The following is a 15,745-nucleotide window of genomic DNA, read 5'->3' as shown; positions in this document are numbered from 1 at the left end:
TTCCCACGTGTGATCAGGTCAGCTGGGGACCCCCAGCAGCAGCAGCGGCATCTTCCTCAACTCTAGCCTGCAGCTCCATCAGGTGCTGCAGACTTGAACTTGAACTTGAACTCTCAAACCCAGACTGCCACTCCTACCATCCCTGCAACGATTTCACGAGCACCCAATTCCCTCCCTTTTTCCTGAACGACCCAGAATGGTTTCTGCAGGACTCTTGCCACAACAGAAGGCACTTTCGTGAAGGTTAGAAAAAAGTAAAGAAAAACCTCTTCCTTAACACTATCGCATTAGCAAATTGTTGGAACTGTCTACAAAGTGAATGGTGTGCCATCAAAGGTGGCATCCTTGTGCGGCACAGAACCTGCCCAGTGTACATGGCAGCCTGGTCTCAACTTCCTGCCCTGAATGCTGACTGAGACAAAACAGAAATCTCCCGGAGTAGTAAAGGTGGCTTAAGCTTGGACAATATTACTACACCACTCCGTGTGTCACCAAGGCTGTAACCCCCAATGTGCCGGGAGGTCCAAATACCCAGAATATTCTGATGTGCAGGGAAGGGAAACAGAGAAGACAAGAAAATAAAAACAACAAATGGTTGTGAAAAACCGAACCTCAAAAAACCACTTTAATTCCGGCCTAACAGCGCCAGGTGCAATGTCTGGGGACAGACTCTGGGTACAATGCTGTGTGGCGACCACTCACTCACACACGGCTCCAAGAAGGCCCCCAAGGGGGACTTACCTTCAGGGGGCTGAGCCAAGGGGGGAGGGGTGGCCCCAGAACAGGGGGCGGGGGCAGGCATGGGGAAAGGGTGCTACTTCTTGGCAAAGGAGATCTTCATGGCGTTGTTCTGGGTGATCTTAAAGCCCTGCAGGGCGTCACGAGCGGCCCCTGCCTGCACCTCATTGTCAAACTCCACGAAGGCGATGTCGTGCCGCCCGGGGACCAGCCGGACCTCTTTGAAGCCAGGGAACCTGAGAGAAGGGGACAGACCTCAGGGATCCAGAGTCAGCATTTCCCCCTAACATTGTGGCTTCTGGTGGGTAGAGGCCCGGGATGGTGCTGAACATCCTCCAATGCAGAGGACGGCCTCAATAACAAAGAATTACCCCGCCCCAATAAATATACTAGTGCTAAGTTGAGAAACCCTAATATAAACAAGTGCATACAGCGTAAACATATGATTAAATAAGAAATTTTAACACGAACACCCATGTGACCATCACTTAGATCAAGAAACAACACTGCCCCACCCCCATCCTTCCCAAACCATAACCCACCCACCTCCGCTCCAGAAATAACCACCACCCTGAACCCTATGATCTGCTCTTTCATTTCCCTCTTCTCTTTCCTACTTCCTTCCCCATTAAGCAATCACTCTCATGTTTACTGGGTATCCTTTTTTCCATCAGCATTCTTAGAAAACACATATTGTTTTGTTGACATGCTATCAACATGGTATTGTTTTTCTGTTTTATCCAGTTTCTCAGAATTTCCTCCCAGTGCTATCATGAAGAACCACCCACAGTGCTGGGGGGGAATCAGAACTGGCTACCTCAAGATGTGTCTCTAGCTTGCTTATTTTTAAGAACAAAAGACTCTGAAAGAAACCTTGACCTTCCCCCTAACTGCCTACAAGATAATTTCAGATAAAAGGCCTGTCCCCAGGACAGGCCATCACCACAGATAACTCTGGGTATCAGTAGACAGGGAGGGTCCTGGTTAAGCCCATTCTTATCTACCAAACACTTGCTTTTCCATTTCCATGAGAATTGCCTTCCTCCCCTTTGAAGCCCCAAACCACTACCCCCAACACCCTCCTTTGTCTTTAGCTGAAGATAGGGCGATCAGAATTGGCCACCTCACTGCTCTTTCTGCATCTCCGGTGCTGCTCTCTCCCTTCTCCCAGGCTGCCTCCAACTCCCCATCTACACCCCTCGGACAGTGTTAAGAATTTCTTTAGGATATGAGATCAGAAGCAGAGCCGCCAGGTGAGCACACTGCCCAACTTTTGGTTACCCTCCGCAATGGCAATGGCCTCGGCGGTCTGCATCCCGTCAGCAGGTCAAGAGGGTTCAAACACCTCCTCCCACACTCGCAGTTTGACAGCCCTGATTTTGCCAGTCTAGCCAGCGTTCAATGACATCTCGCTGCTGTTTTACATGCACCTTGCATGCCTCCACTTTAGAGACCGGCAAGATGAGGCCCAGAGCCTGGTCGCCCACCCCATGAAGGCTGGCATACCCCGGCTATGGCTGAGCTCCAGCCTCATCACCACCACACCCCTGTCCTGCTTGCAAAGCATAAGCAGCCTCAGGGCTCCACCACCAGAATTCTGAGGCCTGTCCCCACAGTGACAACCTTCTGGCTATCGCCCTCCAGCCCCTGCCCAGACACAGGCCCCACTTACTGGTTGAAAAGCATGGACAGCATGAGCTCGTTGGTCTCCTCCGGCAGGTTGGTGAGGAACAAGATGTGATTTGGTGGATTTTCGGAAAGCTGCCAGCGAGACAGGAGCCTGTGAGTCTAGCAGAGGATCTACGGCCCTCCTGCTCTCCATCCCCTACAATGCTTGAATTCTTGCTAGCCCTTCACCTGACATAGCCTCTGTTGCTGCTATCTACCCTTCTCTGCCCCCACTAACCGTAAGCCACCAGAGAGCACTGCCGTATCCATAAGCAGACGCTCAGCAGAAGTTCACTGAATGGATCTAGGTGCTGGCCTCTGCTCCAGCCTCACCAGAACCTTCCAAAGCTCCTCCCACAAGTATGCCACACCCTCTCCATTGCACACCCCCATCCTCATCCTCCAACAGCACCTCCTCAGGGAGGCGTGCCCAGACCACCCAACCCACAACAGCGCCCCTACCCATCCCCTCCTATTATCATGCTCTGATTCTGACTATTGACAGGAGACCCCAGAGGACTAGACACTTACAGGCTGGGCAGGCGGCATCTGCCCCGGCATAAGCTGCTGCGGGGGCATGGCACCCGGTGGGATCTGGCCGGGTGCCAGGCCTGGTGGTGGGATCATGCCAGGCGGCGGCATGTAGGGAGGCTGGCCCGGCATGTGGTGCATGATGCGGGGCGCCTGAGTCATGGGCGGCATGCCCTGCGGAGAGAGGGAGGGCAGGACTGAGGGTGAGGCCCGCAGGGGACAGGAGACGTGCTTTCAGTGTCAGCAGGAGGGGAGAGGAGAATGGGCTGTTAGAGGAAGCCCAGGGTGTGAGAGACACAGGGAGAAAGACCCAGACTCGGAAAGAGGCAAAAATGGCACCCAATGAGAGATGGAGCGAAACAGACCGAGGGCCACAGAGGGACATTAAATCAGAAGGAGTTAAAAATAAATTTTAACATAGAAAAACTAGTCAGTATGACCTAACTTTGTTTAGAGATATGTTAAAGAAAGAAAAAAAGGACTACAAAAGAAATCGAAACATTAACAATTAACTAAAAGCGGTGGAAATAAACACCATACTGAGCATGCCGTACTTTTGCTTCTAAAAATAAACTTTAAGGAGAAAAAAAGAAACTCAGGGACGCACAGAGAAAAGTGACAGTGGACGACAGAGCTGGACGAGGATGGGCAGGGCAGGTGCAGAGACAAATGGGAGCGGTGGTGGTGTGGGAAGGAGAGAGTCCAACGGCACACAGCACAGGCACCCAGGGGAGATGGGGGCTGCCAGAGCTGGAACCACAATCCGAAGTCATATATGGACAGAAAGCTGGGTGCAGGGAGGGGAGGGCGAGTGGGGAAGCTCGACACTAACCCAGACAGCGCTGCTGACCCAGAGAAAGTGTGAGTTGGACAAACAGAGCGTGACCATCAGAGAAGCCGACACGAAGACTCGGAGACCTGGGAGAGGGGTCCCAGCCATCCACCTTGTCTCCAGCACTTGGTGTTTTCTGTATCCTGTTTAGAAAACAGGATGCTTCCACTTGTCATGCCCTTACCAAGGTTGAAGACATTTTCCTGTTTTCTTCTAGAACCTTTATTGTTTTTGCTGCCACTTTCAGGTCTATGATTCATCTCATGTTAACTTAGATAGAGTTGAGGTAGGGCTAATTTTTCCCTTACAGACATCAAATTGGCCCAGAATCCTTTACGAGCAGAAAAAGTCCTTTGACCCCTGGATGGAGGGGTGCCTTGATCGCACGTGGAGTAACCATACATGTTCAGATCTGTTTCTAGACTCTATTCTGCCCCCTGGTCCACCTTCCTACCATTACGCCAACACCTCACCATCTTGACCACTATCACAGGTCCCCTGGCTTGTCTAGGCCTCGTCTGCCTTGCTTTGCCTTTCCAGGCATTTAGAAACAGCCTGTCAGGGTTCCAAAAGTTCCTGTTGGGATTTTGATTGGGAATTGTGTTGAATCTTAGATCAATCTGGAGACGTGACATCTTAACAACCGCGAGCCTTTCCAGCCATTTGCTGACGTCGCCCCCAGCCTCTCTCGGCACCGTTCTGCAGCTTCGCTCGGGCCGTTATGCCCACCTCTCGTTGGATTTACTCCTCGGTGCTATTTTTCAGTTTGAAGTCTACTTGTTTGTTCCATGTTGACCTTCTATCCAGCGGCCTTGCTAAATTAGATTCACTTACTAATCCTAACTGTTGGTTAGTGGTTTCCTCTGCATTTGCTACACAGACACGGACTTAAAAGACACAATGCGGAATCAAGGTCAAGGAGAGAGAGGAAGCAAGAGACTGAGACACAGAGAAAGAGATCCTGAGGAACAGGCAGGAACAGGCATTTCCGAGTGGAGATATCATTATTCAGGTGCTCAACTGCCCCCCAGAAGACACCCCTCCCACCCTGCCCCAAGCCAAGCCATGTGGCTGAGGACGGCCAGGGGATGAGAGGGCTGTGTCTCTGGGCCCTGGCTTACCGGGACAGGCCCCTGGACAGCGCCCACCACGGGGGCAGCTGCCCCACCCTGCACGGCCTTCTTGGCAGCTGGGGTCTCCTGGCTCTTGGGCTTCCTCTTCTCCCGCTTGCGGTCCCGCTCCACAAAGGTGCCCTTCATCTTGGCAATGATGTCCGAGTCGGTCTTGGCATACTGGATGCGCTGTCAAACAGAGGAGACGGGTCAAGTGGAGTGGACCTCAAGCCAAATCACCCAGGTGGAAAAGCAGGCCTTCCCAGGAGCTTGGTGAGCAACGTCATGAAGACCACTTGTCCTCAGCGTCCTCATCTGTAAAACGGGGATTGTGACGTTCCCACTTCCAAGGGTGACTGAGGACTAAATGAGTCACATGCTTTGAACAGTACCTGGCACGTAGCAAGGGCTCAGTCAGGGGGCTGCTGGGATTCTGAAGGAAAGACGGGATGCCTGGCCCCCACAGCCACCTGAGGGTGTACCCTCGGAAAAGGAAGGTACTATCAGCCTATTTCCTGAAGAACACTGTGTATGGTTTCGTTCCCTAGGAACAAAGGAAAGTTAAAGTACAAAAAAAAAAGTGGCCGGCCGGGTGGCACAGCAGTTAATTTTGCATGTTCCACTTCGGTGGCCCGGGATTCGCCAGTTTGGATCCCGGGTACAGACATGGCGCCACGTGGCAAGCCATGCTGTGGCAGGCATCCCACATATAAAGTAGAGGAAGACGGGCATGGATGTTAGCTCAGGGCCAGTCTTCCTCAGCAAAAAGAGGAGGATTGGCAGCAGATGTGAGCTCAGGGCTAATCTTCCCCCCAAAAAATAAAATAAAATAAAATAAAATTTAAATTAAAAAAAAAAAGTGCATTGGAGAAGGGGATGTGAAGTGTTGAGAACTGAAATTTTCAGTGTGGCCGGCAAAGGCCGCTTGAAGGGACACTGGTGTAGACACACAGGGAGGGAGGGAGTCATGTAGACACCCAGGGAAAGAGCATTCTAGCAAAGGGAACAGCCATCCAAGAGGCCAGTGTGGATGAGGAGGGAGGAGACAAGGTTACAGAGGCAGCAGGGACCTTGGGGACCATGGTGAGACTTTGTCCTTTCCTGAGAAAGCCGGAAGCCGTGGAGTGTCTCGAAGGAGCACTATGGTTGTGGCATAGAGGAGCCTGTGAGGCGCAGAGGTCAAAGCAGGGGCACCAGCAGGCAGCTGCTGCCACACTCCTGACGAGGGACAGCGGTGCCCGGGACCAGCGGGCAGCAGGGGAGGGGTGAGAACCAGGCAGTCAGGGGATGTTTTGAAGGTGGAGCTAACAGGAGTCCCCAACAACTCACACATCCCCAGCCCTGATTTGGGCAAGAAAAGGTGCGGAGACTCAACACAAAAAGGTCGATGGTTGTTACACCTCAAAAGCTACTTAAGTTCTCTCACTCTGCTTTGGAGGCCCAGGGTTTCGCAGGTTCGGATCCTAGGCATGGACATGGCACTGCTCATCAGGCCTTACTGAGGCGGCGTCCCACATGCCACAACTAGAAGAACCCACGACTAAGAATATACAACTATGGACCGGGGCGGGGGGTGGGGGGGAGGATTTGGGGAGAAAAAGCAGGGGGGAAAAAAAAAAGATTGCCAACAGGTGTTAGCTCAGGTGCCAATCTTAAGGAAAAAAAAAAAAGCTACTTCCTAGCTGCTCCTGAAAGGCACTGGAAGGTACGGCGACTCTGGGTCCACACACCCAGAGGCGACAACAGGCAGGAGCTAAAGGGCTGCCCTCTGCAGATGGAGGCGAGGGCCCCCGCCTACTGTCTTCCACACGAGCTGACCTGCCAGGGACCTGCACACACTGAGACTTGTCATCTCCCCAAGGGAGCTGGTCCAGGGTATTCCAATCAGGTGAAACGTGAAAACTTTGAGGCACAAGAGAAAAGGCCTGAAGAACCACAGATAGAGTCTGCTAGCAACAGGGCAGAATTCTAGTTCAGGGCAGGGACTTCAAACCTCTCCTCACCACCCAGACTGCCGCCCCCGGGCCGTCCACTCGGCCTCCTGAACATCTGCAGCCCACCCCTTCCTCCCATCCCATGGCCCCTGCCCTGCTCCTGGCCCAACCTCTCCTGCCCGGGAGCCCCACTCAGCCTCACCTTGGCGAGCGGGCCCTAACGTTCCTCCTCCAATCCACTCTGCGCAACAGCCACGGGCATCTCCCTAAACCCTCCCATGGCTCCCCAGCCCCCTGGGAATCCAGTGCACTTTCAGGACAAACCCCAGCTCCTTAGCCTGACTTCTGACACACTCTCCAGGTCACGCCCTCCCCATCACTTTCCACCCTTCACTCCAGCCAAATGAATCTGACTCACTTCCTCAATTACTTACTTCTTGGTTATCTCTGGGCCTTAGTCCACACAGTCCCTCTGCCTGATACTTTCTCCCTCTCCTCCCCCAGCTCTCTCTCCCTCTCCTTCAGTCTCACCTCCTCCAGAAAGCCTTCCCTGAGCCCTCTCACTAGGTGCCAGGCCTCCTCCAACCTCCCCCAGCTCTGTGCACTACCCCCAACCCAGCCCTGACCCCTCTGGGTCGCCACCCTCTGGTGACAGGCTTGTCTCTCCCACAGCATTGTGGGTCTGAGAGGGCAGGGCTGGGGGCTCCTTTGGTCACTGTGTGTCCCCACACCCCAGTACAGTGACAGTGAAAGCTGAGGGACAGGAAGAGAGACTCCTGTCCTTAAGAGACTGGACTACAGGTCCCAGAAGTCCAGGCCCACCCAGTGTCCTACAGCACTTGGCACATGTGTGCACACACAGGCATGCTCACACGCACATCCTCCACACCCCCAGTGCTCACCATGGGCTTGTCGTAGAAGGGGAAACCTTGCATGGAGCGCAGGGCGTTGGTGGCGCTGCTGACCTCCTTGAAGATGACAAAAGCCTGGCCCCTCATCTTCAGGCTCCGAGACACCAGGATATCCAGGATCTGGCCAAACTGGGAGAAGATGGCGTACAGGGACTTCTTCAGCTCTGCAGAGGGGGAGGGAAAGATCCAGGGGTGACCAGAGGCCTTGGTACCACGTCCTGGGGCTTGAAGTCCCTTTTTCAGAAGGAAGTGCAGCCCAGAAGAGAAACCATCAGTCAACTGACAGCCTACCCAGAATGCCGTGGGTCAGCAATCCCTCAAGAGCCAGCAACACCAGCAGCAGCCAAGAATGGCCCCAGTGGTCATGTGCATCCGCTGTAAGAGGTGGGCAGTAACAATACCCACCCACAGGGCTGCTGTATGAGGAACGAGCCATACTTACAAGGGCACACAGCCACCGCCCCAGAAATGCACACTCTTTTCATTGTCCCTAGCACCTTAACACAGGCCTGGGTGATGTGGCCCTGGCTGACTTCTCCAACCTCATCTCTCCCCACACTCCATCTCACCCTGGTATCTCCAACCACACTAGTCTCCCGACCCTTTCTCGGGCCCGTCACACAGATTTCTGCCTCAGGACCTTTGCACCAGCTGCTCCCTCTCCAGGAACCTTTCTCCTGATGTGTACATGGCTACTTCCTTCTAGTCACCCAGGTCTCAGCAGAAACGTTGCCACCTTGGAGGCCTTCCCCGACCACTCTGTCTAAAGAAATGCCCCCTCGTGTCACTCTCCCCTGGCCTCGTACTCTACCTGCTTTTCCTTCAGGGCATTTTCCACCTCCTAACATGTTTACTTGTTGTCTAGCTCTCCTGAAGACCTACAGCCCATCCAATTTGTTTTACACAGCATCCCCACGCTCAGCGCAGGCTCCAGCACACAAACTTCACAAACATTTCCAAGGAAAAAGACACCATGAAGCGCTTGATGGAAGTAACTTCATTAAATCTCACAACAGCCCCACGAGGGAGCAACTGAACCGTCTCCGTTTTACCAAGACGGAAACAGGATCTGATGTTTATCACGGGCCTAGGAGGGGTGTCCTGAGGGTGCCGGGAAACCCCTGCAGAGCTGGGAAGAGCCAAGTCCACCTGAGTCCAGTGTCACCGCAGCTCACTAGCAAGATGCCTCCTCACTGGACAGCAAGCGGAAGTCAAACTAGACTCAGGAAGGACCTCTCCTACCGCCCGGGCTGGAAAAGGGGACCGATCTTACGCAAAGAAGGTATCTGAGCTCAAACGGCTGGTGAAAGACATTCTAGGGGAGGGAAGAAATGAAAATGTGTGTGTAGGCAGGGCAAGTGGGGTTCAGGGGGAAGCCAGATTTTCTTTTCTTAATGCTTTTTGGTGAGGAAGATTGGCCCTGAGCTAACACCTGTTGCCAATCTTCTTTTTTCTCTTTTTTTTCCCTCCCCAAAGCCCCAGTACCTAGTTGTCCATCCTAGTTGTAGGTCCTTCTAGTTCTTGTGTGGGATATGCCACAGCACGGCTGGATGAGCAGTGCTAGGTGTGCGCCAAGGATCTGAACTGGCGAACCCTGAGCTGCCGAAGCAGAGCACGCAAACGTAACCACTCAGCCACGGGGCCGGCCCCACAAGGGTGTTTTGAAGCAATTAACCAAAATTCTCCCGGTGATATTTCTGTTTGCTTTTTTTTTTTAAAGATGGGCACCTGCACTAACATCTGTTGTCAATCTTTTTTTTTCTCTTCTTCCGCAAAGACCCCCAGTACATAGCTGTAGATTCTAGTTGTGAGTGCCGCTGGTTGTGCTATGTGGGACGCCGCCTCAGCGTGGCCTGATGAGCAGTGCCATGTCCATGCCCAGGATCTGAACCAGTGAAACCCTGGGCCACGGAAGTGGAGCACACGAACTTATCCGCTCGGCCGTGGAGCCAGTCCCGAAATTTCTGGGTTTTGTCTCTCTCCTCCATCCCCATGACCCCAGCCGGGGCCTCAGTCATCCCACTGGACTCTGGGCCTCTCCCCAGTGTCCTCCCTCGCCCACCCAAGTTCACCTTCCGCAGTTGGGAAGAACTTTCACGACTGACTGCATCCCTTGCCTGGCTCCCGATGCCCTCAGGACGAAGTCCCATGCCGCACCCGGCTCACAGGGCCCCATGAGCCACCAGGGCACGGCTCCCTGGAAGCTGCTCCTCTAGGCCTCAGGGACACCAGATTACCTGTAGTTCCCAGAATGCCCCAGCTCTCCTCGGGCCCCAGCTATTTGCACATGCTGGTCCAGGTTAGGAACACTCTTCCAGAATGTCTCCTCCTCTACGAAACTGAATGAATCCCTCTTTCTATGAATGAATTTCATGAACGAATTCCTCCATGAAGGCAGGACCAGGACTGTCTGAGCCACCAGTGCATGCCCAGCCCTGCAGGGTGCTGGCTGGGCATGATGCTAGAAAGCACATAGGGGCTTTACGTGGCTTGTTGTTTTCAACAGCAACTTTACTGGTAACCTGAAACTTAATCCCAGCAAGCTCCTTCGGTTCTCCCGACAATTTTCTCGAGGTGATGACGGGAGCTAACCTTCATCCAGCCCCTGCTAACTGCCAGGTACCATAAAAACAAGGGCTGCACGGAGATTTAGCTAATGTAATCTCCGTAACATCCACGCCAAGCAGGTATTATGATTTTGCCCAGTTTTCAAATACAGAAAGTGAGCTTCAATAAAGGTAAAAACTCGCTGGAAAAAATGGAACAGTATGTTGGATGTCAAGAATCAAGTCCTGGGGCCAGCCTGAGGGCGGAGTAAGTTCGCACATTCTGCTTTGGCAGCCCAGGGTTTGCAGGGCTGGATCCAGCGTCAGATCCTGGGCGCAGACCTACACACCGCTCATCAGGCCATACCGTGGCAGATCCCACACAGAAGAACTAGAATGACTTACAAGTCGGATGTATAACTAGGTACTGGGGCTTTGAGGAATAGAAAAAAAAAAGAAGAGGAAGATTGGCAACAGATGTTAACTCACAGCCAATCTTCTTCACCAAAAAAATAAAAATAAAAAAGAATCAATTCTTTTAGCAGAATTCCACACTGGTGGCCTCAGTCACTTTTCCTTGCTGTGTGACCTTGGACAAGTCACATCACCCCTGAGTCTCAATTTCCTAATCTAAGAAATGGGAATAATAGCTCCTTCCTGCAGGATTGCTGTGAAAATTAAATGTGATCAAGATTCCGATATCAGCACCCGGCAGAGTGCTGGCCATCACGATTATTCTTCGCATTTTTAAAAATTAAAGTATTAATAGTCATTTTCACTTTGGAACAAAACATTTTTTTCTTGGGCTCATCACTGAGGACACAACAGTGACCAGGGCAGTCCCAATTCTTACCCTCATGAAGCTCAGAGGCCAGTGGAGAGACAGCCCCATGACAGCCCAGAACGATCTGGGCGAGAGGGGGAATGTCCAGGGCCTGTGGGAAGTCAGAGGCAGGCACCTGAGGGGAAAGGGGGTGGGGAAGACTTCCTGGAGGAGGGGTCCTGTAAGCCGAAACCCTGAAGGATGAGCAACAGTGACCAGGTTACCGTGCCGTGCCCGAGTGTGAGATGCGCGGAGGGAGTGGTGAAGACAGAGGAAGCAGCACGTGCAAAGGCCGAGGGGTCAACTCTAACAGTCTGGCTGGAGAAGGCTGAGGAAGACAGGCGGATACCGGGGATGGAAGAGGGGGCCGGCTCCTGCGGGCCAGCCTGGAGTCTGGACTATTGCGAGAACTCACCATCCTTCTTGATCTTCTCGTTGAGGTTGTTGATATAAATAGTGTGGTTGGGGCGGGTCTCGGGAACTGCCATGGAGTGAGGTAGGGCTGAAAAAGTGAAAAAGGCAACCTCAGCCCTGGCTTTCTCCAAATCCTTTGCCCCAACGCGGGCTGCCTAGAGATCTTCCTCCCAGGAGGAAGTCAGGTAGGGCGTGGAGGAGGGAAGAGACAAGCGAAGCTCGGGAAACAAAGCGAACGCAAGACACCGCTTCTGCTCCCCGCGTGCGAGGGAACTCTCGAAAGCGCTACTACGAGTCCCAGCATGCTCTACGCGATCAGTAGGCGGAGCGTTCTAAGTGGCGATTCCCATTGGCCCAAGCGCTCAGAGGGCAGCCCAGGAGAAAAAGCCCGGATGTAAGAGCCCGTTGGGGAAGGAGAGATGACTTTGTGGCGCCCTGGCCTCGCGCAGCGGGAAAATAGTTTCCCCACACGAGGCGCAGGAAGGCCCGGGAGCCAAGCGATACGCCCGCCCGGCGTCGAATACCTCCTGACCCATAGATTACTCACCGACAGAACCGCAGCTCCCGCAAGCGGCGCCTGCTACGTTTCTGAGCGCCGGTCACTGAGCTTCCTCTCCTGGCCCCTCCTCTGTCTTTCTGAAAGCCAATCCCCGCGCGGACACTCGGTAGCTTGGCCAATTAGAGTAAGTCTCGCCCCTGGGCCCAGATCTTGCCAATCGAAACGGCATTTGGGTTCCCGCCTCAGCAGGAAAGCCCCGCCCACTCCCCCGCAAACCCTCCGCCTTCTGCTGTGCCCGGGGCTACGGACCAATCAGTGACGGCTACGCCCCCTCACGCGCTTCTCGCCAATCGGGACGCGTCTCTTCCGGAGGCAGTCCTTTGGAAGCCCCACCTCTCCGCCCTCTCTGTCACGTGACCGCTGAAGGGGCGGGCCCGAGTTGCGAGTCCTACCACGTGACGTGGGAAAGGTTGTGTGCTGCTGCCGCCATTTTGCGGGAAGGCGGAGGCGTCTTTTTCTTCCATTCCCTGTGCCGGCGGTATCGCGGCACCCAGCGCCCTCCGATTTCTGAGCCTTCCCCAGCCCACAAGACTTTTCCTGTGGCGCTCTGATTCCAGGACCTTCTCCACCACTAGGCTGGTTTTCCTGCCAGGTGTCCTTTTGACCTCTGACTCAAAGGTCAGCCAAGGTTCTGAACTCGGGCCTGGGATGTGAGGGGTTACGGAGCCTGAACTCCCCAGGCTGCAGCCCTGGGTTTCTAAATCCCACCCTTTAGGTGCCTCACCCCAAATTTGAGCCTTCATATCCCAAAATTGACCCCCCCAAGTTTCCATATCTAGCCCGGATAGTAAGTTAACCCCCACTCCCTTTCCCTCCCCGAGGCTTGCAGCCAGCTCTGTACCACAAATCTGGCTCCGGATGAAAGGACCCCACCCTGCTTAACCCTCAGATCCCTCCTGATTTGAGTCAGCCGCCATCCCGGCTCCCATGGTCCCAGTTTTACCCTGATTCTTTCCATGACTGCTCAGCCCTCAAATTCGGGAACTCAGCTCTAAAAGCTTCAATCTCCATCCCTGAGACCAACTCATTTTGGAGGATCCTTCCCTCTCCCATTCTCGATTTTCCAACCCATGCCATAGACCCCAAAATGATTTCTCCATGCCCTCCTCCTCCAGAGCCCCCAGCCCCTCCTCCAAAAGCGCCTGCACCCCAGGCCCCCATCCTGCCACCTCCTCCCCTGCCCCCACATCTCCCCGACTTAGCTCTTCCACCCCCTTCCTCGAGTCTTGAGGCCCCGGTTCCCCCGCCACCCCCACTGCCACCTCCACCCACCGCCCCAGGGGTTGCTCCCCCTCACGTCTACGGCCTGGAGAAGAGCCGGCTCCTGAAGGAGGCCTTGGAGAAGGCCGGCCCAGTCCCCAGGGGCAGAGAGGACGTCAAGAGGCTCCTGAAGCTGCACAAGGACCGGTAGGGTCCCCGTGCCCCGCCCCACCCCACCCGCACAGGGTCTCGCCAACCCACCTGTGCCCAGATCACTTGAGCCCTCTCCTCTTGGGGGTTCCCATTCCCTCAAGGTCAAACAGTCTGGCTGCTCCAGCCGCGTCCTGAGACCCTTCAGCAGGCCAGTGAGAGACAGATCCCTCCCTCCACGGGACAGGGGCAGCCCAGCGTGGTCAGAGCTGTGATGAGGGCACCCAGAGGGACTGCCCGACCCAGGCTGGGGGTCCGTGGGGCCTGTCTGGAGAAGGGGAGCCCCGAGTGCTGTTGAGCAAGTCCTGCAGGGCTGTGTGATGAGAGTAAGCAGCCTGTGCAGAGACCCAGAGTGAGAGGAAGACTTGTTCTGTTGAGGAACCTGCAAACATGTTCTGTAACGGAACAGGGGAAGTGGCGAAGATGGGGTTTCACAGGTGGGCAGGGCAGGACGGGCACGTGAAGGAAGCTAGACTGTCCTGAGGGCCCCGGGGAGCCGTGGAGGGCCTCATACAGGAAGGGAGGCCACCTGCGGGGAGTGGAGGTGGTGACACTGGAATCTGGGGGCCCAGGTGGGAGGGGAGGGGGCTAGACCTGGGCTCAGGCTGTGGGGACCCCGTGTAACGATTGCCTGGCTGAGGGAAAGAGGGAGAAGTGACTTGCCCAGACTCCTCGAGGAAACTTCCAGCTCTCCAGACAAGTTATTAATCTGCCCTAAGTGCCCCAGCCATAGTGAGGCAAATTTGATGCAAATAACAGCATCCGCTGTGTGTGCCCTGCACACATCAGGCACTGTGCTGAGTGTTTTTAAGTTCTTATTTAATCTGCTCAGCAACTCCAAGGGGTAGGAACTATTAGCCCATTTTCCAGATGAGAAATCTGAGGCTCGTAGAAGTGAAGTCACTTAGCCACAGTGCCTAGAAGAGGAAGAGCCCAGTTTGAACTCTGGCAACAGGGGTCCACACTTTTAACCGTGTATGGTGATATGGCCTGCTCTCATCAGGAGGGTGGGGTGTCCCCACCAGCCTTGCCTTGGAATAGAAGTATAAGTGCTTCACCCAGCCCCTCAGGAGCCCTGGAGGGGTGGGATGGGCATCCCGGGAGCAGTGTGCGTGGGCGGTGGGGGGGAGGGGCTGGACAGGCCTGCAAGGGCTCGTTATGAAGGCGATCTTTAGGCCTGGAGCATGTTCTGGTTTTACTCAAGGCTGGATTAAGGGATTTGCAGCCCCTTTGCAGTCTGCTCTTTGCCCCTTCACTAACTGAAGAGCAGGGAGCAGCAGGTGGAAGGATGGTTCCCATTGAGCAGATGAGGAAACTGAGGCTCGGGGAGGGGAAGTGCCTCGTCAGTGGTCAGCGATAGAGCCTGGAGCGGCCCTCGGGCCTCAGGACTGCCAGGCCTGTGTTCCTCCTCTTCAGCGTCCCTTGATGCCCCACTCCCAGCCAGACCTCCAGCGGGGGCTCTGGGAGCTGGTTCCCGCGTGACCCGAGTGTGGCTCTGATCCAGTTTCAGAAGTGACTTGCGGTGGATCCTCTTCTGTGCCGAGCTGCCCTCCCTCATCCAAGAAGGCCCTCAGTACGTGCCCTGCGGCGGAACTCCAGCGCCCTGCCGCCGGTCTTGCGAGCCCCTGCCTTTGCTGTGCTTCTGAGGATTTACCCTGGGGGGTGGGAGGAGGCAGCCTGGGGAGGAGGAGGAGGGAAAGGGGGGAACTTACCAAGTCAGGGTCCTGGGTGCCTGCATCATAAACAGAACTGGAACCAATGAGCAGGTGAGTGGACAGATGGACCCAGAGCCTCATCTCTAACTCCACTTCAGCACCTGCTCCTCCTGGAAGCCCAGGTGACATTTCTGCCCACCCTCCCACCCCGCCTGCAGCCCTCCAGCCCTGGGCCCAGGCCTTGGCCATTCTCTTTTTCGTGAAGAGGGGTCAGGTGTCCCCACCTGGCCTGAGAGAGAGGAGGGGAGCTCCCCCAGGGCAGCAATCCTGTTCCCCACCTGCCAGCTTCCAGGGCAGAGGGGGCCCAGTAAAGACGTGACTTAGGGGTTGAGGGGTTGGGCCTGGCTCTCCCCAGGTGCGGACTGGTGGCCTTGTGGATGGCAGGCACTCTTCTGGTGCCCCCCAGCGGCATCCCCCTGGAGAGACTCGTGCAGATGGCCATGGAGAGAGGCTACACAGCCCAGGGGGAGATGTTCTCTGGTGAGTTGAGTGTAGAAGGGTCGCAAGCTGGGTGGAGAGGAAAGGGCTGTAGAGGCTGACACTGCCAGGCGT

General features: G+C 54.9%; 2 protein-coding genes across 9 annotated transcripts in view; one reads left to right on the top strand and one right to left on the bottom strand.

The window, feature by feature from the left end:
- Positions 1-595: 595 nt before the first annotated feature.
- Positions 596-13,850, bottom strand: SNRPA (small nuclear ribonucleoprotein polypeptide A). 3 transcript variants are annotated; one of them, XM_070498962.1, is made up of 8 exons: positions 13,530-13,850; positions 12,057-12,145; positions 11,511-11,597; positions 7,718-7,890; positions 4,891-5,070; positions 2,938-3,111; positions 2,411-2,499; positions 596-974 (listed from the first exon to the last, which is right to left on the bottom strand). In XM_070498962.1, exons 3-8 carry the CDS (start codon positions 11,581-11,583, stop codon positions 815-817), a joined length of 849 nt encoding a protein of 282 aa, XP_070355063.1. In that variant the 5' UTR covers positions 11,584-11,597; positions 12,057-12,145; positions 13,530-13,850; the 3' UTR covers positions 596-814. The 3 variants fall into 3 exon arrangements, with proteins under 3 accessions (XP_070355063.1, XP_014715769.1, XP_070355064.1); XM_014860283.3 differs by lacking the exon at positions 13,530-13,850 and having other exon boundaries at positions 12,057-12,266; XM_070498963.1 differs by lacking the exons at positions 12,057-12,145; positions 13,530-13,850 and having other exon boundaries at positions 11,511-11,818.
- The window catches only part of ACTMAP (actin maturation protease), a 6,659-nt gene continuing 3,358 nt past the window's right edge, over positions 12,445-15,745 (top strand). The window contains exons 1-4 of one of the 6 annotated variants that reach the window (XM_070498957.1): positions 12,504-12,686; positions 12,890-13,475; positions 14,983-15,051; positions 15,549-15,673. In XM_070498957.1, coding sequence (XP_070355058.1) covers positions 13,156-13,475; positions 14,983-15,051; positions 15,549-15,673 — 514 coding nt within the window. In that variant the 5' untranslated portion in view covers positions 12,504-12,686; positions 12,890-13,155. Of the gene's footprint in view, positions 13,476-14,894; positions 15,052-15,548; positions 15,674-15,745 lie in introns of all 6 variants that reach the window. The other 5 variants (XM_044759633.2, XM_070498958.1, XM_070498956.1 and 2 more) reach the window with 5 other exon arrangements.

Source organism: Equus asinus, chromosome 26, assembly GCF_041296235.1.
Source record: "Equus asinus isolate D_3611 breed Donkey chromosome 26, EquAss-T2T_v2, whole genome shotgun sequence".
Classification (NCBI taxonomy): domain Eukaryota; kingdom Metazoa; phylum Chordata; class Mammalia; order Perissodactyla; family Equidae; genus Equus; species Equus asinus.
This window is presented reverse-complemented; position numbering and strand designations above follow the sequence as displayed.

Bases quoted from the DNA above. Each gene is read 5' to 3' on its own strand.
- SNRPA (XM_070498962.1), bottom strand. From the start codon at position 11,583: ATGGCAGTTCCCGAGACCCGCCCCAACCACACTATTTATATCAACAAC. The intron at 7,891-11,510 runs GTGAGTTCTCGC...CCCCCTCTGCAG, and splicing joins CGAGAAGATCAAGAAGGATG to AGCTGAAGAAGTCCCTGTAC. The intron at 5,071-7,717 runs GTGAGCACTGGG...TCTGTTTGACAG, and splicing joins CCTTCTACGACAAGCCCATG to CGCATCCAGTATGCCAAGAC.